Source organism: Salvelinus namaycush, chromosome 2 (assembly GCF_016432855.1).
Source record: "Salvelinus namaycush isolate Seneca chromosome 2, SaNama_1.0, whole genome shotgun sequence".
Taxonomy (NCBI): domain Eukaryota; kingdom Metazoa; phylum Chordata; class Actinopteri; order Salmoniformes; family Salmonidae; genus Salvelinus; species Salvelinus namaycush.
Genome location: NC_052308.1, coordinates 8,449,501 through 8,476,799, shown reverse-complemented (window position 1 = coordinate 8,476,799; position 27,299 = coordinate 8,449,501). Strand labels below are relative to the sequence as shown.

The 27,299-nt window shown below is 45.2% G+C and overlaps 1 protein-coding gene across 1 annotated transcript in view; it reads left to right on the top strand.

The window, feature by feature from the left end:
• Window positions 1-27,299, top strand: part of LOC120058540 (neuron navigator 1-like) — a 95,848-nt gene that overhangs the window by 13,561 nt on the left and 54,988 nt on the right. The window contains exons 2-3 of the mRNA XM_039007279.1: window positions 1,772-1,874; window positions 8,628-8,990. Of these exons, the coding sequence (XP_038863207.1) occupies window positions 1,772-1,874; window positions 8,628-8,990 (466 nt within the window). The remainder of the gene's footprint in view (window positions 1-1,771; window positions 1,875-8,627; window positions 8,991-27,299) is intronic.

The following is a 27,299-nucleotide window of genomic DNA, read 5'->3' as shown; positions in this document are numbered from 1 at the left end:
TCTGGAGGAAACCTGGCACCATCCCTACGGTCAAGCATGGTGGGATGTTTTCAGCGGCAGGGACTGGGAGTCTAGTCAGGATCAAGGGAAAGATGAATGGAGCAAAGTACAGATAGATCCTTGATGAAAACCCGCTCCAGAGCGTTCATGGCCTCAAACTGTGGCGAAGGTTCACCTTCCAACAGGACAATGACCGTAAGCACACAGCCAAGACAATGCAGGAGTGGCTTCAGGACAGGTGTCTGAATGTCCTTGAGTGACCCAGCCAGAGCCTGTACTTGAACCCGATCGAACATCTCTGGAGAGATCTGTAAATAGCTGTGCAGCGACGCTCCCAATCCAACCTGACACCAAATACAGGTGTGCCAAGCTTGTAGCGTCATACCCAAGAAGACTCAATGCTGTAATCGCTTCCAAAATGTGGAAATAGTCAAGGGGTCTGAATACTTTCTGAATGAACTGTATGGATACTTTTTATTGCCAAAAATGTTGGGTTAAATACATTTCACATATAGGACAGACACTTCAGAACAAACTTAATTTTTATATTTTTGGGGGACAATCTGTTGATACATGTAGTGAATCTGTTATTCAATGCATTTCTATGGGCTAATAGCAGTAAAGCCAAAATTTGTTTTTCATCAAAGAAATGTTTTATATGTATTTTTTTATACTTCAGGGGGTCTTAAAATTCAAAGAAAATATTTAAAAAATCAAATAGCTAAATTATCCTTGGTATGACCTTCTTAAATCAATTCCATATTGCTTAGAAGAACCCCACCCTTCCCCTGGCTAAGACAAGGCTTAGACTCTGATGGGTTATGCTTTTAATGAGTACCATTTATTCAGTACAGTCTAATTCAATCTTTGGGAAATCAAAGTTATGTTTAATATATTCAATAACTGGAACTCGAATATTTGGGATATCTCAAGGTATAAAGACACAACAGTTATCCCACAACAGTTATCCCATTTTGTATCTGACCATAGTGACTGGTGTAATGTCCCCACAGACCCAGAGTCTCACCATAGTGACTGGGGTGAGGTCCCCACAGACCCAGAGTCTCACCATAGTGACTGGTGTGATGTCCCCACAGACCCAGAGTCTCACCATAGTGATTGATGTTATGTCCCCACAGACCCAGAGTCTCACCATAGTGACTGATGTAATGTCCCCACAGACCCAGAGTCTCACCATAGTGACTGGTGTGATGTCCCCACAGACCCAGAGTCTCACCATAGTGATTGATGTTATGTCCCCACAGACCCAGAGTCTCACCATAGTGACTGATGTAATGTCCCAACAGACCCAGAGTCTCACCATAGTGACTGGTGTGATGTCCCCACAGACCCAGAGTCTCACCATAGTGACTGATGTAATGTCCCCACAGACCCAGAGTCTCACCATAGTGACTGATGTAATGTCCCCACAGACCCAGAGTCTCACCATAGTGACTGATGTAATGTCCCAACAGACCCAGAGTCTCACCATAGTGACTGATGTAATGTCCCAAAAGAGACCCAGAGTCTCACCATAGTGACTGATGTAATGTCCCCACAGACCCAGAGTCTCACCATAGTGACTGATGTAATGTCCCAACAGTCCCAGAGTCTCACCATAGTGACTGATGTAATGTCCCCACAGACCCAGAGTCTCACCATAGTGACTGATGTAATGTCCCCACAGACCCAGAGTCTCACCATAGTGACTGATGTAATGTCCCAACAGACCCAGAGTCTCACCATAGTGACTGATGTAATGTCCCCACAGACCCAGAGTCTCAGAGGAAACGTACGGTGCAGAACGTCCTTGACCTCAGACAGAACCTGGAAGATACCATGTCCAGTCTCCGGGGAGCCCAACTCAGCCATGGGTGAGTACATTACCATACACTAAGTTCATAGATTATAGTTAAGCAATAAGGCCCAAGGGGGTGTGGTATATGGCTAATATACCATGGCTAAGGGCTGTTCTTAGGCACGACGCAACGCATAGTTCCTGGATACAGCCCTTAGCCGTGGTATATTGGCAATATACCACAAACCCCCAAGCTGCCGTATTGCTATTATAAACTGGGTACCAACGTAATTAGAGCAGTAAAATACATGTTTTGTCATACCTGTGGTATACGGTCTGATATACCACAGCTTTCAGCCAATCAGCATTCAGGGCTCCAACCACCCAGTTTATAATAGACAGTACATACTGGGGTGTTTCTGATGTTATGTACTGGTGTGAGTGGGGCATAATGTTAAAGAGCATTCTCTTTCTTTCCATCTGTTTCCATCTCTTTCCATCTGCTCAAACGTTACTTCCCACCCACACATTACCTGTCAGTCAGCGGTATATATATATAATAGTTTCATTGATCACAAGTAGATATGCGTGTAAACTTAGAAGAAAGCTGTGGATTTGTTTGAGACATGTAATATACTCATACACACATGAAACACAATGGACAGATTGATGGAGTACACATGTAATCAATGTTTACACTCAATGTTAACTCTCATCCTCTGTCATCTTGGCAACCTGCCACCTGGTAAACATGTTCTGTCAATCCCTCTCAAACAGACTTTATTTTTCAAGACCGTCATGTTCGGTACACGTTTCAGACTGTCTCTATCACTGTGAGACACAAACAATAACAAAAAACACCAGAGTTTAGCCCCACAGGATACCGAAAAAACTGGCAGAAACCGAAACATTTGTTACCAAAAAGTCATTCAGCATTCAAAGCCTGTATGCCTGCCATTTTGGCTGCTGCTTATCCCCAGCGCAACAGTATGTGCTCTGCCTACCAATGTTCCTTGCCTTTAGGTCTCTCTGTGAGGTGTGTACTGTTGATGTGCCAGGGGATTCCATCCCAGACATGAGCTCTGAATTGCCATAGCCCTGGCCTCTGGAGACTGACAGACTGTTCAGTAACTTTACACAAACACTTTGACCTTGGCCACCGAACTTCTAGGCACTGATCAAAATCTACTTTAGGTAACATCCACATTCAGTGCTACTAGTAAATCATCATCTTCTAATGACTTTAATAGTTCAGCTCCCTGTCATAACTCCAAAACATATACCCTAATGTATGGAATCGTTTGATGTGCATCTATACGTTTAAACTATCTCAATTGAAGCTACATTTCAAAACTCTCAAGGAAGTACCGTACTACTGTGCGATAGTTTATCATTCCACCCGAAGCATTGTGAGATTTGGGCTGTCTTTTTTAAACCTTATGCTTTGTGTATTTCATACATGCATAATCTATGAGCAGAATTACTGTTTTACCTCAATTAGCCATGAAATCCCTAGTTTGAAAGGGATTGTTTTTCTGGAAACTGTGCTGTGCCATTTTCACATTTTTTCACCCATGTGGGCCAGCCGCGTAGCAATTAGAGTTCTAGCCAATGAGCTTCAGCCCCTCGCCATTTAAGTGACAGCTAGCAAGATGCACAAACAGCAGAGCAAAAGAGACAGAGAGCCAAGATATGCTTCACATATCTGCACATACTGTATGTAACGTAGTTTGCAATTTTCTGGGACCACTTTTGGCTTGTGGGCACTACTTTCAGAACTACTAGGTAAAAAGTATACAAATGTACCAGAGAATGTTTTAACCCCCTAGAATCGATTGATGCACCGGTTCGTCAATCTAAATTACATAACAAAAAATATTCCTACAAATCTGTTAGTTTATTATGGAAAGGGGAGACACTCATGAACACAATGGCGGCATCCTCTGTTTTGCTCTACGACCCCCACAAGTGTCAGGAGACTCATCTGAAGTCGGTACCGTGGATGTGCCAACTTCTGTTTGGTAGCGTCCGAACTGTTTGGGCTAACATGTTCTGTCAATCCCTCTCAAACAGACTTTATTTTTCAAGACCGTCATGTTCGGTACACGTTTCAGACTGTCTCTATCACTGTGAGACACAAACAATAACAAAAAACACCAGAGTTTAGCCCCACAGGATACCGAAAAAACTGGCAGAAACCGAAACATTTGTTAACAAAAAGTCATTCTGCATTCAAAGCCTGTATGCCTGCCATTTTTGGCTGCTGCTTACTGTCTCTATCACAAACTAATGGGACCCCACTGTGGAAAGGGGAGATTGTCATGAACGCTATGGTGTCCTCCGTTGTGATCTACGACCACAAGTGTCAGGAGACTTGTCTGAAGGTAACTGGTACCGGTTTACAAAAACCAATGGAAGTACGAAGGTAGTTTTGTGCCGACCCCAAAAAGGGGTTAAATATGTGTAAAATATGAAAATTAAATAATGCCCTGAGTTTTTTTTATATCTCCTAGATTTAGGACAGACACTTCACTTCAGACACTTTGTTTCTTATGATTTTTTTTTACATTTCTTTTTGTGTTATTCAATGTATTTCTATACAGTTGACACAAGTCATTTCTCCAACAATTGTTTACAGACAGATTATTTCACATATAATTCACTGTATCACAATTCCAGTGGGTCAGAAGTTTACATACACTAAGTTGACTGTGCCTTTAAACAGCTTGGACAATCCCAGAAAATTATGTCATGGCTTTAGAAGCTTCTGATAGGCTAATTGACATCATTTGAGTCAATTGGAGGTGTACCTGTAGATGTATTTCAAGGCCTACCTTCAAACTCAGTGCGTCTTTGCTTGACATCATGGGAAAATCAAAAGAAATCAGCCAAGACAGAAAAAAAATTATAGACCTCCACAAGTCTGGTTCATCCTTGGGAGCAATTTCCAAATGCCTGAAGGTACCACGTTCATCTGTACAAACAATAGTATGCAAGTATAAATACCATGGGACCACGCAGCCGTCATACCGCTCAGGAAGGAGACGCGTTCTGTCTCCTAGAGATGAACGTACTTTGGTGCGAAACGTGCAAATCAATGCCAGAACAACAGCAAAGGACCTTGTGAAGATGCTGGAGGAAACAGGTGCAAAAGTATCTATATCCACAGTAAAATGAGACCTATATCGACATAAGCTGAAAGGTCGCTCAGCAAGGGAGAAGCCACTGCTCCAAAACCATCATAAAAGCCAGACTACGGTTTGCAACTGCACATGTGGACAAAGATCGTACTTTTTGGAGAAATGTCCTCTGGTCTGATGAAACAAAAATAGAACTGTTTAGCCGTAATGACCATCGTTATGTTTGGAGGAAAAAGGGGGAGGCTTGCAGTCCGAAGAACACCATCCCAACCGTGAAGAACGGTGGTGGCAGCATCATGTTGTGGGGGTGCATTGCTGCAGGAGGGACTGGTGCACTTCACCAAATAGATGGCATCATGAGGCAGGAACATTATGTGGATATATTGAAGCAACATCTCATCAGATAGGAAGTTAAAGCTAGGTGGGAAATGGGTCTTACAAATGGACAATGACCCCAAGTAAACTTCCAAAGTTGTGGCAAAATGGCTTAAGGACAACAAAGTCAAGGTATTGGAGTGGCCATCACCGAGCCCTGACCTCAATCCTATAGAGAATTTGTGGGCAGAACTGAAAAAGTGTGTGCGAGCAAGGAGGCCTAGATACCTGACTCAGATACACCAGCTCTGTCAGGAGGAATGGGCCAACATTCACCCAACTTATTGTGGGAAGCTTGTGGAAGGCTACCTGCAATGTTTGACCCAAGTTAAACAATTTAAAGGCAATGCTACCAAATAATAATTGAGTGTATGTAAACTTCTGACCCTCTGGGAATGTGACGAAAGAAATTAAACCTTAAATAAATCATTCTCTCTACTATTATTCTGACATTTCACATTCTTAAAATAAAGTGGTGATCCTAACTGACCAGGGAGGGAATTTTTACTAGGATTAAATGTCAGGAATTGTGAAAATCTGAGTTTAAATGTATTTGGTTAAGGTGATGTAAACTTCATACTTCAACTGTATGCTTTAGTAGTAAAGGCCAAAATGTAAGATTTATCAAATAATTGTGTAATATTTTTTGGGGATACCTTAATTAAAGGGGTCCTAAAAATCTAATAGCTAAATGATCACTAGTTTGACCATCTTAAAACGATTACATACAGTGCATTCGGAAAGTATTCAGAACCCTTGACCAATTTCCACATTGTGTTAGTTACAGCCTTCTTCTAAAATGTATTAAAAACTTTTTTCTCATCAATCTGCACACAATAACCCATAATGACAAAGCAAAAACAGGTTTTTAGAATTTTTTGCAAATGTATTAACAATAAAAACTTAAATATCACATTTACATAAGTATTCAGACCTTTTACTCAGCACTTTGTTGAAGCACCTTTGGCAGCGATTACAGCCTCAAGTCTTCTTGGGTATGACGCTACATACTTGGCACACCTGTATTTGGGGCGTTTCACCCATTCTTCTCTGCAGATCCTCTCAAGATCAGTCAGGTTGGATGGGGAGCGTCGCTGCACAGCTATTTTCAGGTCTCTCCAGAGATATTCGATTGGGTTCAAGTCTGGGCACTAGCTGGATCACTCAATGACATTCAGAGACTTGTCCCGAAGCCACTCCTGCGTTGACTTGCTTGTGTGCTTAGGGTCGTTGTCCTGTTGGAAGGTGAACCTTCGGCCCTGTCTGAGCTCCTGAGCACTCTGGAGCAGGTTTCCATCAAGGATCTTTCTGTACATTACTTTGTTCATCTTTCCCTTGATCCTGACAAGTCTCCCAGCTGCCACCACCGTGCTTCACCGTAGGGATGGTGCCAGGTTTCCTCCAGACTTGACACTTGGCATTCAGGCCAGAGAATCTTGTTTCTCATGGTCTGAGAGTCCTTTAGGTGGCTTTTGGCAAACTCCAAGTGGGCTGCCATGTGCCTTTTACTGAGGAGTGGCTTTTGTCTGGCCGCTACCATTAAGGCCTGATTGGTGGAGTGCTGCAGAGCTGGTTGTCCTTCTGGAAAGTTCTCCCATCTCCACAGAGGAACTCTGGAGCTCTGTCAGAGTGACCATCTGGCTCTTGGTCACCTCCCTGACCAAGGCCCTTCTCCCCTGATTGCTCAGTTTGGCCAGGTGGCCAGCTCTAGAAAGAGTCTTGGTGGTTCTAAACTTCTTCCATTTTAGAATGATGGAGGCCAATGTGTTCTTGTGGACCTTCAATGCTGCAGACATTTTTTTGTACCCTTCCCCAGCGTACCAGGGTCCCCCTTCCCCAGATCCAATCAATTTAATTTAGCTTCAATGCTGCAGAAATGTTTTGGTACCCTTCCCAGATCTGTGCCTCGCCACAATCCCGTCTTGGATCACTACGGACAATTCCTTCGACCTCATGTCTTGGTTTTTGCTCTGACATGCACTGTCAACTGTTGGATCTTATATAGACAGGCGTGTGCCTTTCCAAATCATGTCCAATCAATTGATTTTAACACACGTGGACTCCAATAAAATTGTAGAAACATCTCAAGGATGAACAATGGAAACAGGATGCACATGAGCTCAATTTCGAGTCTTATAGCAAAGTGTCTGAATATTTATGTAAATAAGGTATTTCTGTTCATGTATCGTTTATAAATTTGCAAACATTTCTTAAAACCTTGATGGCGATTGATGAGGAAAACATTTAATTGAATCAATTTTATAATAAGGCTGTAACGTAACAAAATGTGTAAAAAGTCAACTGTATGTTAGTTTAGAACCCCCCCCCCCCCCCCCCCCCCCTTAGACTCTAAAGAATTAACAGTGTCTATTGATTCATTATCCATCTACAGAAGTACAGAAATAGCAGGAGGAAAAAACACCCACATGGTCTCAGGCAGGCATTGCATTATTCATCTGGGCTGGTTGGTGCATATGGTTATGTAATGGCCAGACTCAGCAGAAACTACTCTCTAGTCTAGACTAGAACTACTTTTTAATCTAAACTAGAACTAGTCTCTAAACTAGAACTATTCTCTAATCTAAACTAGAACTATTCTCTAATCTAAACTAGAACTAGTCTCTAATCTAAACTAGAACTAGTCTCTAATCTAAACTAGAGCTACTCTAATCTAAACTAGAGCTACTCTCTAATCTAAACTAGAACGAGTCTCTAATCTAGAACTACTGTCTAGTCTGAGCTCTCTCTCTACATGTACACATTGGCTCACCTTTCACTAGCTGACACTGGTCCAAAGTAGTCATGAAAAAGTCCTGGCCCGCTTGAGCAATCATACATTTTTTCAGTTGGGTTGTGTGATTATCACTGATTGCCTTAGGTCTGTAAATCCCAGCTGGTAATGATGTTGTGAACATATGCTGAGGGTTACGAATGATCCTGTCAAAGGGAGAGAGGGGAGAAACTAGACTCTTCTATTTTCACGCAATAATAATACATCCTTACATTGTAGCTAGTGACTTGCCCCTGAGTTCTGAGATGTCACACATCTTTGCTGTGGTGGCTGAAGGCTGAGAGTGAATGTTACAGTTGTATCTAGGTCAGCAGAGACTAAATGGCTGGATGGATTCCTTTAAATGCCGACTGACAGAGAGGGAAAATATAGAAAAAGTAGCTTTTCTCTCTCTAGAATTTTTTCTCTCTATAATAATAATATCATAGTCCCTCAAACTCTACATTTTCCTTCCCTTTCTGTCCTCTCTCATCCATTCCATTTCTACAATACTTTAAACCTCTCCCTTGTCTTCTCTCCCCAGCTGTCTGGACAGCAGTACTGTTTGCTACGACAGTGACGAGACGAACGGCCGCAGCATGTCCAGTCAGTCCAACCGCTCCTCTCCTCTCTCCTGGCGCCACGGTCAATCCAGCCCCCGGATGCAGGCTGGAGACGCTCCTTCTTCCACGGGCAGCGGTGGGTACCAGGGGGGCAAGGCCGGTTCCCAGTACACAGCCCACACAATGCCCGCCCGAGTCTCCAGCCGTTTCAGCCACTCCTCCCGAATGGAGCTCATCGAAGGGTTGGATGTGGATGATGCGGACCTCAAGTCTGGTTACCTGAGCGACATCGACCTGCTGGGCAAGAGCATGCCAGAGGATGACGACGACAACCTGGCCAATGGGTAAGAGTCTATATCAGGGCTGTCAACTCATTCCATAGATGGCAGAGTGTCCAATTAAGACTTAGAAAAACCAGGTGAGGGGAGTTTCTAACCAATCAGTGACCTTATTGATCAATTAAATACTTGGACCTCCATGGAATGAGTTCGACACCTGTGGTCTATTCTGTTGTCTAACTCAGAGTTCTCCTATTCTGGTTGTGGGGGGTTCTCCTACTCAGGTCATGGTGGGGCATCTCCTACTTTGGTCATGGTGGGGCATCTCCTACTCTGGTCGTGGGTGTGGGGGGGTTCTCCTACTCTGGTCATGGGTGTGGGGCTGTTCTCCTACTCTAGTCATGGGTGTGGGGGGGTTCTCCTACCCTGGTCATGGGTGTGGGGGGGTTCTCCTACTCTAGTCGTGGGTGTGTGGGGGGGGGGGGGGGGGGGGGGGTTCTCCTACTCTGGTCGTGGGTGTGGGGGGGGGGGGTTCTCCTACTCTGGTCGTGGGTGTGGGGGGGAGGGTTCTCCTACCCTGGTCATGGGTGTGTGGGGGGGGGGTTCTCCTACTCTGATCATGGGTGTGGGGGGGGGGGGGGTTCTCCTACTCTGATCATGGGTGTGGGGGGGGGGGGGGTTCTCCTACTCTGGTCATGGGTGTGTGGGGGGGGGGGGGGGGGGTTCTCCTACTCTGGTCGTGGGTGTGGGGGGGGTTCTTCTACTCTGGTCGTGGGTGTGGGGGGGGTTGTCCTACTCTGGTCATGGGTGTGGGGGGGTTCTTCTAATCTGGTCATGGGTGTGGGGGGGGTTCTCCTACTCTGGTCATGGGTGTGGGGGGGTTCTCCTACTCTGGTCTTGGGTGTGGGGGGGGGTTCTCCTACTCTGGTCGTGGGTGTAGGGGGGGTTCTTCTACTCTGGTTGTGGGTGTGGTGGGGGTTCTCCTACTCTGGTCTTGGGTGTAGGGGGTGTTCTTCTACTCTGGTTGTGGGTGTGGGGGGGGGGGGGATTCTCCTACTCTGGTCTTGGGTGTGTGTGGGGGGGATCCTCCTACTCTGGTCGTGGGTGTGGGGGGGTTCTCCTACTCTGGTCGTGGGTGTGGGGGGGTGTTCTCCTACTCTGGTCGTGGGTGTGGGGGGGGGTGTTCTCCTACTCTGGTCATGGGTGTGGGGGGGGGGGTTCTTCTACTCTGGTCGTGGGTGTGGGGGGGTTCTCCTACTCTGGTCATCGGTGTGGGGGGGTGTTCTCCTACTCTGGTCGCGGGTGTGTGTGGGGGGGGGGGGGTTCTCCTACTCTGGCCCTGGGTGTGGGTGTGGGGGGGGGTTCTCCTACTCTGGTTGTGGGTGTGGTGGGGGGTTCTCCTACTCTGGTCGTGGGTGTGGGTGTGGGTGTGGTGGGGGTTCTCCTACTCTGGTCGTGGGTGTGGGTGTGGGGGGGGGGGGTTCTCCTACTCTGGTCGTGGGTGTGGGTAAGGTGGGGGGTTCTCCTACTCTGGTCGTGGGTGTGGGTGTGGGGGGGGGGGGGTTCTCCTACTCTGGTCGTGGGTGTGGGTGTGGTGGGGGTTCTCCTACTCTGGTCGTGGGTGTGGGTGTGGTGGGGGTTCTCTTACTCTGGTCGTGGGTGTGGGTGTGGTGGGGGTTCTCCTACTCTGGTCGTGGGTGTGGGTGTGGTGGGGGTTCTCCTACTCTGGTCGTGGGTGTGGGTGTGGGGGGGTTCTCCTACTTTGGTCGTGGGTGTGGGTGCGGTGGGTGTTCTCCTACTCTGGTCGTGGGTGTGGGTGTGGTGGGGGGTTCTCCTACTCTGGTCGTGGGTGTGGGTGTGGTGGGGGTTCTCCTACTCTGGTCGTGGGTGTGGGTGTGGTGGGGGTTCTCCTACTCTGGTCGTGGGTGTGGGTGTGGTGGGGGTTCTCCTACTCTGGTCGTGGGTGTGGTGGGGGTTCTCCTACTCTGGTCGTGGGTGTGGGTGTGGTGGGTGTTCTCCTACTCTGGTCGTGGGTGTGGTGGGGGTTCTCCTACTCTGGTTGTTGTGAAGGCTGCAGTAACAGTTCTGCAGCAACACTCACTTTGCATCCTACTGTTAAATTATCTTTAATGTAGTCCTTGTGAATACTATGGATAGTTGTGGTCACTTGTTCTTTGGACCAAATCGATCCTACAACATACAGTATGTCATAAAGCAATCATCAACCATTTTTGTGGGTAAAAAATGGCTTTGAGTTGGCACTTGTGCTTGGAGTAGCCCTCTCATAGTGCTGTCCTCAGCAGTCTGTCTAGTGTAACTTTTGTTCCTGGATGGGTCTGTCAGGGCGTCATGGATCTGTCAGGGCTTCATGGGTCTGTTAGGGTTTCATGGGTCTGTTAGGGCTTCATGGGTCTGTCAGGGCTTCATGGGTCTGTCAGGGCTTCATGGATCTGTTAGGGCTTCATGGGTCTGTCAGGGCTTCATGGATCTGTCAGGGCTTCATGGATCTGTCAGGGCTTCATGGGTCTGTCAGGGCTTCATGGATCTGTCAGGGTTTCATGGATCTGTTAGGGCTTCTTGGGTCTGTTAGGGCTTCATGGTTCTGTCAGGGCTTCATGGGTCTGTCAGGGCTTCATGGATCTGTCAGGGCTTCATGGGTATGTCAGGGCTTCATGGGTCTGTCAGGGCTTCATGGATCTGTTAGGGCTTAATGGGTCTGTCAGTGCTTCATGGGTCTGTCAGTGCTTCATGGATCTGTTAGGGCTTCATGGGTCTGTCAGGGCTTCATGGGTCTGTCAGTGCTTCATGGGTCTGTCAGGGCTTCATGGGTCTGTCAGGGCTTCATGGGTCTGTCAGGGCTTCATGGGTCTGTCAGGGCTTCATGGGTCTGTCAGGGCTTCATGGATCTGTCAGGGCTTCATGCTTCATGCAGCAACCATCTCAGGCTGATTCTGCTGAGACGTATCTGGATTTTGTTAAAACCTTTCTGCTGGGTAGAGAGTACCCGGACAATAAAGTCCTGCAGTATTCCTTTAGGGTAGCTGTGATGAGTATCGACTTGCATGTGAATCATCAGCTATTATTCTCAGATGAGTTATCTGGTACTACTAATGTGGATCCCCCTCTGGCTGAAACTCATTGTTCTATGAAACATGCTGTGGTTGTTTGTTTTTGGGTGGATATGGCAACTAGTGAATAAACACATGTGCAAACACAAGGCTTAAAAAATAGTCTAGAATCCAGAGTAATTCCAAAGTTTCAGCTTCACTATTTAATCTCTGTTCTTAGCCATTCCAAGAACTAGGGAAATTATGTGCTGAAACCAGACATTTTGCCTGACCCGTTTTTGAACGGAATCTTCCATTTTATAGCGATAGTAAACCAAGATGGCCGATTGGCAGGAAACCAGAGCTGGATCTCTAAATGGGTCTAAATGAGTGCAGATCACGTCTGAGTTGTGCAGTAATGACATTCATTACATGCCTCCTGCAGAGCTGGCCATGTCACAGACAGCTGTGGGCATTCATTCATTCACAACCACATCCCACTGCAGAAACTGAGGACGGTGTGACTTACACAAACACACACACAGAGCCAATCACTGCCTGCCCCTCCACTAAATGTGTTTTAGCAAGTCCCTTGGTGCTACCAAAAAAACATAAGCAAAAAGTACTGACATAGAGTATGACATTGGTTTAAAGTACTCCCCTACATTTTTAACATAGTCATAACCCACTAACTTACTAATACTAACTGCCCATTAGTAACAGTAGCCTAACGATCAATGCCATGGTACGGCATCAGTCAGATCCTAGGTCAGGGTGTGTCACGATGTCAAGGTGTGTGAAGATGTGTCGTCAAGGTGTGTCAGGCTGTGTCAGGCTGTCAGGTGTTCTGTCTGTCAGGTGATCTGTCTGCCAGCTGCAGCTTTCTCTCCTTTAATCTCTCTTTCTCACTCTCTTTCAAACTCAAAACTCTCTCAATATCTCTCTCTCTCTCTCTCTCTCTCTCTCCCTCTTAGAATTCCCCCTCTTACCCCCCATCCATCTCTCTCTCCCTTTCATTCTCCCCCATCCATCTCTCTCTCTCCCTCTCATTCTCACCCTCATCCATCCATCCATCCATCTCTCTCTCTCTCTCTCTCTCTCTCTCCCTCTCATTCTCCCCCATCCATCTCTCTCTCTCTCTCCCTCTCACTCTCCCCCATCCATCTCTCTCTCTCTCCTCATTTTCTTTATGTCACATCCTCTCTTTAATTCCCTCTCCCTAGTTGACAGTCAGTAGGCAGGGAAAGGAAAGGCTGAGAGAGGCTGAGGGAATCCAGGCCAGTTCTCTGGTGTGATGTGAGCAGCTTTATCTCTGCTCCACATGCACTGGGATTTAATCTGCAGCTTCTTGGGCAGATTGAAGTAAAATAGAGCGTGAGAATGAGATAGTATGTCTGATGATTTAAGAAATACTTGATAGTGAGTGCTCAGCATTGGGCCACCCATGTCCTCAATCACTAAATAAAGGTTAAACAAAAATTAAATAATAATCACTAGGTGAGTATTTCAAGGTGACCATGATGAGAATATACCCTATACCTCCTGTGTTGTGCCACCTATTCCAAGGTCAGTCCATACCCAGGACTATGGGCATTTTAGTTATTTAGCAAACAGTCTTATACATTTCCAAAGTTTTTTCATACTGGTCCCCCATGGGAACCAAACTCACAACCCTGGCGTTGCAAGCTCCATGCTCTTCCAACTGAGACACACACACACACACACACACACACACACACACACACACACACACACACACACACACACACACACACACACACACACACACACACAAACGACTACCGCCCCGTAGCACTCACTTCCGTCATCATGAAGTGCTTTGAGAGACTAGTCAAGGACCATATCACCTCCACCCTACCTGACACCCTAGACCCACTCCAATTTGCTTACCGCCCCAATAGGTCCACAGACGACACAATCGCAACCACACTGCACACTGCCCTAACCCATCTGGACAAGAGGAATACCTATGTGAGAATGCTGTTCATCGACTACAGCTCAGCATTTAACACCATAGTACCCTCCAAACTCGTCATCAAGCTCGAGACCCTGGGTCTCGACCCCGCCCTGTGCAACTGGGTCCTGGACTTCCTGACGGGCCGCCCCCAGGTGGTGAGGGTAGGTAACAACATCTCCACCCCGCTGATCCTCAACACTGGGGCCCCACAAGGGTGCGTTCTGAGCCCTCTCCTGTACTCCCTGTTCACCCACGACTGCGTGGCCATGCACGCCTCCAACTCAATCATCAAGTTTGCGGACGACACTACAGTGGTAGGCTTGATTACCAACAACAACGAGACGGCCTACAGGGAGGAGGTGAGGGCCCTCGGAGTGTGGTGTCAGGAAAAAAATCTCACACTCAACGTCAACAAAACAAAGGAGATGATTGTGGACTTCAGGAAACAGCAGAGGGAGCACCCCCTTATCCACATCGACGGGACAGCAGTGGAGAAGGTGGAAAGTTTTAAGTTCCTCGGTGTACACATCACGGACAAACTGAATTGGTCCACCCACACAGACAGCGTTGTGAAGAAGGCGCAGCAGCCTCAGGAGGCTGAAGAAATTCGGCTTGTCACCAAAAGCACTCACAAACTTCTACAGATGCACAATCGAGAGCATCCTGTCGGGCTGTATCACCGCCTCGTACGGCAACTGCTCCGCCCACAACCGTAAGGCTCTCCAGAGGGTAGTGAGGTCTGCACAACGCATCACCGGGGGCAAATTACCTGCCCTCCAGGACACCTACACCACCCGATGTCACAGGAAGGCCATAAAGATCATCAAGGACAACAACCACACGAGCCACTGCCTGTTCACCCCACTATCATCCAGAAGGCGAGGTCAGTACAGGTGCATCAAAGCAGGGACCGAGAGACTGAAAAACAGCTTCTATCTCAAGGCCATCAGACTGTTAAACAGCCACCACTAACATTTAGTGGCCGCTGCCAACATACTGACTCAACTCCAGCCACTTAATAATGGGAATTGATGGAAATTATGTAAAAATGTATCACTAGCCACTTTAAACAATGCCACTTAATATAATGTTTACATACCCTACATTACTCATCTCATATGTATATGTATATACTGTACTGTATATCATCCACTGCATCTTGCCATCTTTATGTAACACATGTATCACTAGCCACTTTAAACTATGCCACTTTATGTTTACATACCCTACATTACTCATCTCATATGTATAGACTGTACACTATACCATCTACTGCATCTTGCCTATGCCGTTCTGTACCATCACTCATTCATATATCTTTATGTACATATTCTTTATCCCTTTACACTTGTGTGTATAAGGTAGTAGTTGTGGAATTGTTAGGTTAGATTACTTGTTGGTTATTACTGCATTGTCGGAACTAGAAGCACAAGCATTTCGCTACACTCGCATTAACATCTGCTAACCATGTGTATGTGACAAATAAAATTTGATTTGATTTGACACACACACACACACACACACACACACACACACACACACACACACACACACACACACACACACACACACACACACACACACACACACTTTATCTGTCAGAATAAAATGAGGGGAGAGGATAATCTACCAGCAACCATTCATTCATTTAATCTGAGTGGTACTGTACACTCAAATGCAAATATTATCCACAATGCTGACAGCACTCTAAACACACACACAATCAAACACACACACAGTTGAGCTCATTGGAAACCATTAGCCTCTACCCATCTCTTGAAAATAGATAATTTCTGCAATGCTCTCTTGCGTCACCATAGCAACCAGCTCCAATGTGATGGTGGGGAGAGGGAACATTTATCCAGCTCTTACACCATCATCCCTAGTATTGTCTTCTTTATCTGAATCGAAGCTATAGTAATAATGTCAATCATATCCAAAGGGAATTTTGACTTTCATGGGTAACATGGGAATGTTGATAATTTTCACATCTATTATTCTGGTGGTTCTGTGTTCTGATTCCTGGTTGGCTGTAAGGATGTTAACCTTTTATTGCAATGGGCTAAATCAGGATCACACAGAGTGTTTCTTGGTAGTCTTAAACAAATCTACTTTTAAAGAAAAGTATACACTTCACACACATGGTTATGGTCTTAAAAAAAGAAGACAGCTGTACCATATCAGATATAGAGTTGAAATGTGTTACATTTCAGTTTGCATCCCATCACAGACACTTTTTGGTGCTATGCACTTCAGCACTCTGTGGTCCGGTTCTGTGAGCTTAATTTGATGGTGTGTATGAACTTTTGTATCTATAGTTTACATGCTATCAATCCAGATGGTCTCTCTGGGTATTGGGTTGCTGGTGGCCTAATGGCTATTGATTACTGCTACACTAACTACTGTACCTTAATGTACTGACTGATGGCTGTGTGATATCTACAGCTGGTCTACACTTTACTGACTGATGGCTGTGTGATATCTACAGCTGGTCTACACTTTACTGACTGATGGCTGTGTGATATCTACAGCTGGTCTACACTTTACTGACTGATGGCTGTGTGATATCTACAGCTGGTCTACACTTTACTGACTGATGGCTGTGTGATATCTACAGCTGGTCTACACTTTACTGACTGATGGCTGTGTGATATCTACAGCTGGTCTACACTTTGCTGACTGATGTTCCTCTGAGTGATGAGGACAGAGAGAGATGGAAGGGAAGGGTGTAACACACAGGGGTGTGTTCAGAACGGGTGAAACATTCAGATAGAAATATGATGCATAGAGCTGACAGGCTCTATTATTCCCCATGACAGGGAAGGTACTCTATGTTCTACAAAATACATTTCCATCTGAACTAGGCTCCAATGTGATGCTTTCTCTTTACTAAGCCTGTAGGAATCTGTATGGTACAATCATAATGTCTTTATAATGACAGAATAGTTATCCTCTTCACACCACATAATAATGGAGGCTTATGATGGTTTAACCATTACCAGTATCGTATTATAGTATTAGCAGCCATTTGAAACAGTTTCCACATGTTTTGGTCTCCGTGAATCATATTCCACTTATTGAGTTACACATAAATAATGACATTATTACTGAATATGTGTTTGTTTTTATTTTCCAAAGCCGATAAAGAAGTGATCAATGTCCCACTATTCAATGCCATCTTTACAAACATAGAGTTACGTGGTGCACCCCTCTGTCAATTATGGTTACACACTTGGACCCACCAAGTAGCGCCATCAGCGTTCTGTTGCAACCTGATGGGCACTTTCTCATGTCCAATCGCTTCGTTTCAAAGGAGAATAATCTGTTTGGTCATTCGTTCTTTGATTGATGGAGCGAATGGTTTAATGCTTTAAACAGAACATGCAAACATGGAGATTTTCTAAAGGAGGCCCACCCAGAATGCTCTCTGTTTATCACGACCAAGGGATTTACTCTCTTTTCCTGGCAGACGTTGATTAACTCAAAACATTACTGAAAGCTTATTTAGACTTTCAGACAGAAAACTAATGACTGTCAGCATTTTATTTGGATTCAGATTCTGCCCTGTTTACAGAACCAACTGTAAAGCACTTGACTGCACGGCAAGGTATCGATTATGGCAGTGCCTACCGGCATCAATGAGTAGCCTAGATTATTGTGTGGAACGGGAGTACTGTGTTAGTCTAAATATAAGGCTACCTATGCGCCCCCCCCCCCACACACACACACACACTCTTTCCCATTGTGCGGTAAGGTTAGGTAATGTAATGTGTGTGGGATCGTGGTGGTGCAGGGCTGGTGGACTATAGCCAGCTAGGTGTGTGTGTGTGTGTGTGTGTGTGTGTGTGTGTGTGTGTGTGTGTGTGTGTGTGTGTGTGTGTGTGTGTGTGTGTGTGTGTGTGTGTGTGTGTGTGTGTGTGTGTGTGTGTGTGTGTGTGAAAGCAGTTCAGGAAAGATAAGGGGAAAGGAAGGCTGGTGCAGCAACACGCCTCTCATCATGCGGCACATGGATCAGGATGTGCTGCCATGGCAACCCTCCTCCTCTGACCCACTGTTCGGCTGTGCATTGTGTATCAGTGTGCGGTAGTGAGCGTGTGTGTATACGTGTGTGTAGCTCTGTGTGTGTGTGTGTGTGTAGCTGTATGTGGCTGTGTGTGTGTGTGTGTGTGTGTGTGTAGCTGTATGTGGCTGTGTGTGTGTGTGTGTGTGTGTGTGTGTGTGTGTGTATGTGGCTGTGTGTGTGGAGGATGAAGTGGCTTCATATTGACCTATTAAGCAGATTGTTCTGTATGCAAACATGAAACGGTGTAGTGGGCGACTGGGAGCTGGATGTCTCCGGCTCGTACCTATTGATAGAAATCCTCTCTGAATCCCTCTATGGCAGACATGTTTGATGGTTTCTGAGCTGCTATCAATAATCGCGGCACAATGACTTGCAGGAGGTCATTACAATTTAAATTGATTGAGGTCATTAGAATGCAATCAGTTATTTCATAGTTAATGGTGTTTGTTTCTGATGAACAACAAACACAATGCTCAGTTATATTACCACACAGAATGCATATATAATGCTGTTTAAAATGCAGTACTATTCAGAAACTGCCCAGAGAGATTCATTTAAAGAATGTGCTAACCAGTTAAGACATAGAATGGATTCCTACATGTTAGCTAATCCATTGTTTCAGTTTGCTCTTCTGGCAATGTCATTCCCATGGCAACGGTGAAAAATATTTGCACATGCTAGGAAATAGACCCCCCCCCCCCCTCCCCCTTAAGCATCTACACACCCGTAAGGGAACGCGTATAGTACAGTAGATGTATTTGCCTTTAGTCATCTAATACTGGTCCTCTTAGAAATGAACAGTCTGCCTTCAATTTATCTTTCCCTCATACATTGGACACTTCTCCACAGTCAGTCCCTGCTTTCCTGGCCAGCCTAGTGCAATGCCTTCCTGACCCACATAAAGCATGTGCAGAGTGATTGGGTCTGGGCCTGGTTGGCAGAGCCTTCAAAAAGCCCTGCAGGGATTATAGTTTAGTAGGACCACTTCTCGGGGTCAAGACTTTATGCGCCACGGCTCAGTGAAGAGGGAGGGGTACTCTACTCTATATATCCTCACCAAGGCCAGGACGAGTCTGGGGCCACATGTGAACAGAGGAGGCCCTATGCACGCATGCACGCACGCACGCACACACACACGCACGCACGCACACACACACACACACACACACACACACACAAAATCTCTTGAAAAATAGATAATTTATGCAAGCTGTGGACAATATGGGAGGCCTCCATCACTGGAGGGGTCACTAGTAAAGATATATTTGACAGGATCAAGAAGACAACCCCTACAGTATCACCTCCACATACATGACTAATAAACAGACCAGTAAGTAATGATATGACTGTAGCCCTGAGGGCATGTCTGATAAACAGACCAGTAACTAATGATATGACTGTAGCCCTGGGGGCATGTCTGATAAACAGACCAGTAACTAATGATATGACTGTAGCCCTGGGGGCATGTCTGATAAACAGACCAGTAACTAATGATATGACTGTAGCCCTGGGGGCATGTCTGACAAACAGACCAGTAACTAATGATATGACTGTAGCCCTGGGGGCATGTCTAATAAACAGAAAAGTAACTAATGATATGACTGTAGCCCTGGGGGCATGTCTGATAAACAGACCAGTAACTAATGATATGACTGTAGCCCTGGGGGCATGTCTAATAAACAGACCAGTAACTAATGATATGACTGTAGCCCTGGGGGCATGTGAACCGTCTCTGTATCATGTCAATGATGTCATGTCATCACTCAATTCCCACTGGGGCCACCCATACCTACAATGTATGCTTTTGTATCAAAGAGTCTACTACATGATGTATATCACTCACAGAAGGGGGTGGCAGGTAGCCTAGAGGTTAGAGTGTTGGGCCAGTCACCCGAAAGGTTGCTAGATCAAATCTCTGAGCTGACAAAGTAAACATCTGTCATTCTGCTCCCTGAACAAAGCAGTTAACCCAATGTTCCTAGGCCATCATTGTAAATAAGAATTTGTTCTTAACTGATTTGCCTAATTAAATGAAAAATAAAAAAGGCAGGCAGCCTCCATTAGCCATATCAGGGCTAGGTTTATTTATTTTATATATATACTTTTTTATTTTAACAAGGAAATGGCATTGAGACCAATACCTCTTTTCCATGGAAGCCCTGCATGTACACCAATCATACAACATTTACAAATACAATGTAACAAAAACATAAAACCCCGATATTTACAAGCCGTGTGTCCCTGTGATGTGGATGTTAGGTAAGGGAACTCTCCTGTACTGTCTGAGGTCTAGTCTGACTCATGGAGACTGCTGTGTTGCTCTTGTTTTCCAGCCCAGTGGTTGGACAGAGGACATTTCCACAGGGATATAGCTACAGGGTTCCAGTTTCAGATGGACTCACTGATGCATTTCAGAACCATTACTGTTTTACTGCTACTGTTAATGGAGCTGCTTTGCTGTGCTGTACCGCCTTGCCTTGCCTTGCCTTGCCTTGCTGATGCCAAAACAATCCTGTTAGCTATGCCAGGGTTAATGTAAGATCAGTGATCTACTGGTGCAGTGCATCACTGTCTTTCTCATTCATCTATTGATTGAATAAGAGGATAAATGGACATAATACACTAACTGAACTGCAGGGTGAGCCACTGGACACTGACTTTGATCCTCCGAGCGCTGCTTAGACACTTTTATACCCTTTCTAATGCATTAAATTATGCCACTCCTCATGATAAAGTTCTTGAATATAAACTGATTAATGAAATTGTGTGGACAAATTGTGCACAAATAGAACACAATATAGAAAGACTATACTGGCTAGACACCATCTGCAGACAAATATAGCAATGAGACCCAAGTCATTGTGCCAATCCGTGGCATTGTCCACGCCATATCAAGCCCCCTCACTCTGGACTCATTGTGCCGTCTGCTGGAATGATTGTGTCGTTGCACCATTAGGCTTGGGAGTCATTATGGAGTAGAGATGTCAACAATGCTATTATTTAGGAAAATGGATTGAGCTCATATGATCTTTATCCAGGTTGTTGAGTCAAGCCTTTTTAAGTAGCAGTCGCTTCCTGGATGCCTGAATGGTGCTCCACAGGGTAATCAAATCAAAAGTGTTGTCAAAGAGCAGTGAATATAGCTTTCTATAGCGTTCTACAACAGTGTCTGGATACCTGGTTTTTACTCTGGACTGGGCTGAAGATTAAAGGTTTTATTCCATAGTACTGTACGGTGTAGATGAAGAGGCTCAGCCACCTATCAATATTTTAGCTGTGCTTTAATGCACTATTTCAGCCAATGCCAATTCTAGATTAATATTTAAGAATCATTCTGAGGGAAGGAAGTACAGAGCTCTATCTCTTGTACCCCTGTACGTCTCTCCCTCTCACCCACCCACCATCCCTTCACCCGTTTCATTTAGAACAAAATTAAAGTGTCTCTTTTTAGACTATTAAAGGCAGGGGTATACCTACTAATTTCAACTAAACATCAAACTTGGATTTGCAAAAATGTTAAGTAGAAGAGACAGCTTTGCTCTTTACCTTTTGATCTGGTCCAGCAGGAAGAGCTGACAGACACAGATAGATAAAGGCCACAGCCATATGAAGGTCAGGATATGAAAGCAGCTTCCTGTCTGCTCTCATGCAACCTACAGAGAACAGCAGTTAACCAAAGCAAAGAGAGAACAGCACATGTTATGTGTTACGGCCATTGCCTACACGGTCATTCTCACTGACAGTGGAAATCAGTGTTTAAACAGCTTGTACATATCCCAGTCAATACTGCTATGTTATTGAATGGTGAGTCGTGACCTAAGCAAACATTTTGGGGAGGTTATTTCAGACACAAGCCATTTGGTCAAGAGGTAATGACAATATTAGTAGTTACACGTACACCTTAGTAAAGGTTACGTAGAGGATAGTTGACAGTTTGTTTAACAGCACTCTGAAATGCTCAGATAAACAGGAGACGTAAAGCATGTATAGTACTTGTATTCATGCCTGTTAAACTGCAGCACCTTTCAAAGGAAGCAGGAAATACGTCTCCTGGGAAGGGCTTTCCGTATGAGCATAATGTTTGAAAAGCACTTCACAAATACAGTTATTATCTTTATTACGATACACATTCAATTTGATTAAGTTACAGTCGTTATGGATGAGGAAGGGATGAGGGTCGCTGACTGAATAAACATAAACAGCAACAGGGAAACTGATTTTTTAAATCAGATAGTTTGTACTAAAAGATCAGGGTATGAGTATCAAGAGATACAGGGAGACAACAGTCGTCTATTCTACTATCATCACCACAGTTCATCTGTTTGGGACATATCTTTTGTTTTCTCTTTGGGCAGAAATCTTCAAATTGCCAGTTATGTGGCTGGTTCTAGCTGATAACAGATCTGTTGTGTGGCTGGTGCTAGCTGATAACAGATCTGTTGTGTGGCTGGTGCTAGCTGATAACAGATCTGTTGTGTGGCTGGTGCTAGCTGATAACAGATCTGTTGTGTGGCTGGTGCTAGCTGATAACAGATCTGTTGTGTGGCTGGTGCTAGCTGATAACAGATCTGTTGTGTGGCTGGTGCTAGCTGATAACAGATCTGTTGTGTGGCTGGTGCTAGCTGATAACAGATCTGTTGTGTGGCTGGTGCTAGCTGATAACAGATCTGTTGTGTGGCTGGTGCTAGCTGATAACAGATCTGTTGTGTGGCTGGTGCTAGCTGATAACAGATCTGTTGTATGGCTGGTGCTAGCTGATAACAGATCACTGACTGTTTAGTCTGTCCCAACTCAGGAACTACCATGGCAGATATCTGTGTACCCACTGTGTACCCATGACATTTATTTACACACTCTTGCTCCTTCTATGTGTAAAATCTCGAAGTTTGTCACAATGAAAAAAAAGACATGTGGAAATAGGTTGCATGCAAACATATCTAGCTAGCTTGGTTAATGTGATGATGATGATCCCCGAGACTGTATTCCTATTTTGTATTTAAAAAAGAAAAATGGGTGGGAGGGGGTAAATTGATCTCGGCCCACAGTCCACCAGTTGCCCATGCCTAGATTAAAGCCTGAACAAATAATAAACGAATCTCTGGCTTTTTTGTTCAGTGCTCCAACTTCTTTCTGTCTCGAATTAGTCATTTTTGAAGTTTTTCTTGGTAAGCCCTTTTGTTGGGGAGGAAACTTCTTGGCCCACACAGTGCACCTCCCAAAGTTGTTGGCCCGTCGCTCCTCTGACCTGATGACATCACGTTGAGAATGCTCTGTCACTAATGAGGGGAGGGACCAGGATAACGTTTTCCGAGGTTCCTCATGCCCTGCTGGAGGTTAGATTATGTTGTGGTTGACTTAGCCTTGTGAGTCATTCAGTACAGAGAGTTACTGGATGCTAGTCTACCCAGCCCATGCCTGGACTTTCCACCCTGGTCTCAGAAAGTGAATAATGTTTTAAAATAGGTTAAAAAGAATAGGCCAGGGCCCTTCAACCCTGTTTCTAGAGAGCTACCCTCGTGTAGGTTTACTCTCCAACTCTGTTCCTGGAGGGCTACCCTCGTGTAGGTTTACTCTCCAACTCTGTTCCTGGAGGGCTACCCTCGTGTAGGTTTACTCTCCAACCCTGTTTCTAGAGAGCTACCCTCGTGTAGGTTTACTCTCCAACCCTGTTTCTAGAGGGCTACCCTCGTGTAGGTTTACTCTCCAACTCTGTTCCTGGAGGGCTACCCTCATGTAGGTTTACTCTCCAACCCTGTTTCTAGAGAGCTACCCTCGTGTAGGTTTACTCTCCAACCCTGTTTCTAGAGAGTTACCCTCGTGTAGGTTTACTCTCCTACCCTGTTTCTAGAGAGCTACCCTCGTGTAGGTTTACTCTCCAACTCTGTTCCTGGAGGGCTACCCTCGTGTAGGTTTACTCTCCTACCCTGTTTCTAGAGGGCTACCCTCGTGTAGGTTTACTCTCCAACTCTGTTCCTGGAGGGCTACCCTCATGTAGGTTTACTCTCCTACCCTGTTTCTAGAGGGCTACCCTCGTGTAGGTTTACTCTCCTACCCTGTTTCTAGAGAGCTACCCTCGTGTAGGTTTACTCTCCAACTCTGTTCCTGGAGAGCTACCCTCGTGTAGGTTTACTCTCCAACTCTGTTCCTGGAGGGCTACCCTTGTGTAGGTTTACTCTCCTACCCTGTTTCTAGAGGGCTACCCTCGTGTAGGTTTACTCTCCAACTCTGTTTCTAGAGGGCTACCCTCGTGTAGGTTTACTCTCCTACCCTGTTTCTAGAGAGCTACCCTCGTGTAGGTTTACTCTCCAACTCTGTTTCTAGAGGGCTACCCTCGTGTAGGTTTACTCTCCAACCCTGTTTCTAGAGGGCTACCCTCGTGTAGGTTTACTCTCCTACCCTGTTTCTAGAGAGCTACCCTCGTGTAGGTTTACTCTCCAACTCTGTTTCTAGAGGGCTACCCTCGTGTAGGTTTACTCTCCAACCCTGTTTCTAGAGGGCTACCCTCGTGTAGGTTTACTCTCCAACTCTGTTTCTAGAGGGCTACCCTCGTGTAGGTTTACTCTCCAACCCTGTTTCTAGAGGGCTACCCTCGTGTAGGTTTACTCTCCTACCCTGTTTCTAGAGAGCTACCCTCATGTAGGTTTACTCTCCAACCCTGTTTCTAGAGAGTTACCCTCGTGTAGGTTTACTCTCCAACTCTGTTCCTGGAGGGCTACCCTCGTGTAGGTTTACTCTCCTACCCTGTTTCTAGCGAGTTACCCTCGTGTAGGTTTACTCTCCAACTCTGTTCCTGGAGGGCTACCCTCGTGTAGGTTTACTCTCCAACCCTGTTTCTAGAGAGCTACCCTCATGTAGGTTTACTCTCCAACTCTGTTCCTGGAGGGCTACCCTCGTGTAGGTTTACTCTCCTACCCTGTTTCTAGAGAGCTACCCTCGTGTAGGTTTACTCTCCTACCCTGTTTCTAGAGAACTACCCTCGTGTAGGTTTACTCTCCAACCCTGTTTCTAGAGAGCTACCCTCGTGTAGGTTTACTCTCCAACTCTGTTCCTGGAGGGCTACCCTCGTGTAGGTTTACTCTCCAACCCTGTTTCTAGAGAGCTACCCTCGTGTAGGTTTACTCTCCAACTCTGTTCCTGGAGGGCTACCCTCGTGTAGGTTTACTCTCCAACCCTGTTTCTAGAGCGTTACCCTCGTGTAGGTTTACTCTCCAACCCTGTTCCTGGAGAGCTACCCTCGTGTAAAGTTACTCTGTCCAACCCCAGTTGTAACCAACCTGATTCAGTTTATCAACCAGCTAATTATTAGAATCAGGTGCACTAGAATAGGTTTGGAGTGCCCGGTTTCCCAAAAGCATTTTAAGTTCATCATAAAAACCTTCGTAGGAGCATCTTTAAATATCCACGCTGTTTCACTTGAAAACGCTTGTTATTTATCAAGGGGCTCAGACCACTTGTAGAACAGCTAAGTGCATCGTTAGATAATTGTTTGCCCATCCACATCCATTTATACACTGAAGATCTCCGCTAAACATAGAATCAAGATGTTTATCTGTTTCTCTGTGACCAACGATCATTTCAGAACGAAGTTGACTACACATTCAAAGTTGCATATGTCTTTGCAATAGTCCAGTGTGGCTCAGTTGGTAGAGCATGGCATTTGCAATGCTAGGGTTGTGGGTTCCATTCCCATGGGGATCAGTATAGGAGGGAAAAAGGGTGAAAATGTATGCACTCACAACTGTAAGTCGCTCTGGATAAGATCATCTGCTAAATGACTAAAATGAAAATTGTTACAAACTGAGATGACTACATTAAAAGGTAAACACAGGCTACATAGTCCTATATATTTCAATCATATTGAAAGCACTTTCATGTTCATCCAATCGAGTTCTACTTTGCTAATTGTAGGCTACTGTCTGTAATTGTTGCCTAAATATGTTTCATGATGAGTAGTGTGCTCAATGATGTGCCAAATCGGATTTTTTGCATTATTATAGGGTAGGCTAAGCATTGAAATAAGCCGCCTGAATATTTGCAGACATATAGATGATAATATATCTCTAGAAGCTGATCCGTCGTCAGTACTGAGGAATAATTATAATGTTAAGGTAAGATGTGAATGGAGAATAAAGTGTACGATCTGGGTGAACTTGGTCATCAGAATAAACACACTGTTTCAAAGCATAGTGCATGTCATGTTTGCCTAATTACAATGGAATTACTAGGTGTTACACAGGATGTAGCTAGTTACAATGAAGTGTACCTTGAGGGGTACTTACTTGTTATTAATGTGTACTCATACAGTACATTACCCACCCTTACAACCTGGCCTTCAATTTAAAGCTTCTGGAAGTTTCACTTAATTTCTGTACCTTATTGTGAAATTATGATAATATATCTCTAGAAGCTGATCTGTCGTCAGTACTGAGGAATAATTATAGTGTTAAGTTAAGATGTGAATGGAGAAAGCTGATCCAAGTGCAGCCATGCCAATTGGCCTCCCGAGTGGCGCAGAAGTTTAAGGAACTGCATCTCAGTGCTAGAGGTGTCACTACAGACCCTGGTTCGATTCCAGGCTGTATCACCACCGGCCGTGATTGGGAGTCCCATAGCGCGGTGCACAATTGGCCCAGTGTCTTCCGGGTTAGGATTTGGCCCAGGTTAGGCTGTCATTGTAAATCAGAATTTTTCTTAAATGACTTGCCTAGTTAAATAAAGGTTCAATAAAAATAAATAAAAAATGAAGTGGAACTTCCAGATGCTTTGAAACTAGTACATTTACATTTACATTTTAGTCATTTAGCAGACGCTCTTATCCAGAGCGACTTACAGTAGAGTGCATACATTTTATTACATTTACATACTGAGACAAGGATATCCCTACCGGCCAAACCCTCCCTAACCCGGACGACGCTATGCCAATTGTGCGTCGCCCCACGGACCTCCCGGTTGCGGCCGGCTGCGACAGAGCCTGGGCGTGAACCCAGAGACTCTGGTGGCGCAGCTAGCACTGCGATGCAGTGCCCTAGACCACTGCGCCACCCGGGAGGTACAGTGGTAATAGTAATTACATGTACTATGCTTTGAAACAGTGTATTTTTCCACATCTGGGATGACACTCTTATTAGATCCCAGTCAGTGAGGTTGACCTACTGATCATGTTTTTACCAGCTGAACTAAGTTAACCCAGATGGTACACTTTGAAATGAAGTGCTACAGAACGTTCTTTCTGCGTGTTTTGAGAAACACATGTCCCATCTTTGGCCGTTGTAGGAATGATGCATCCT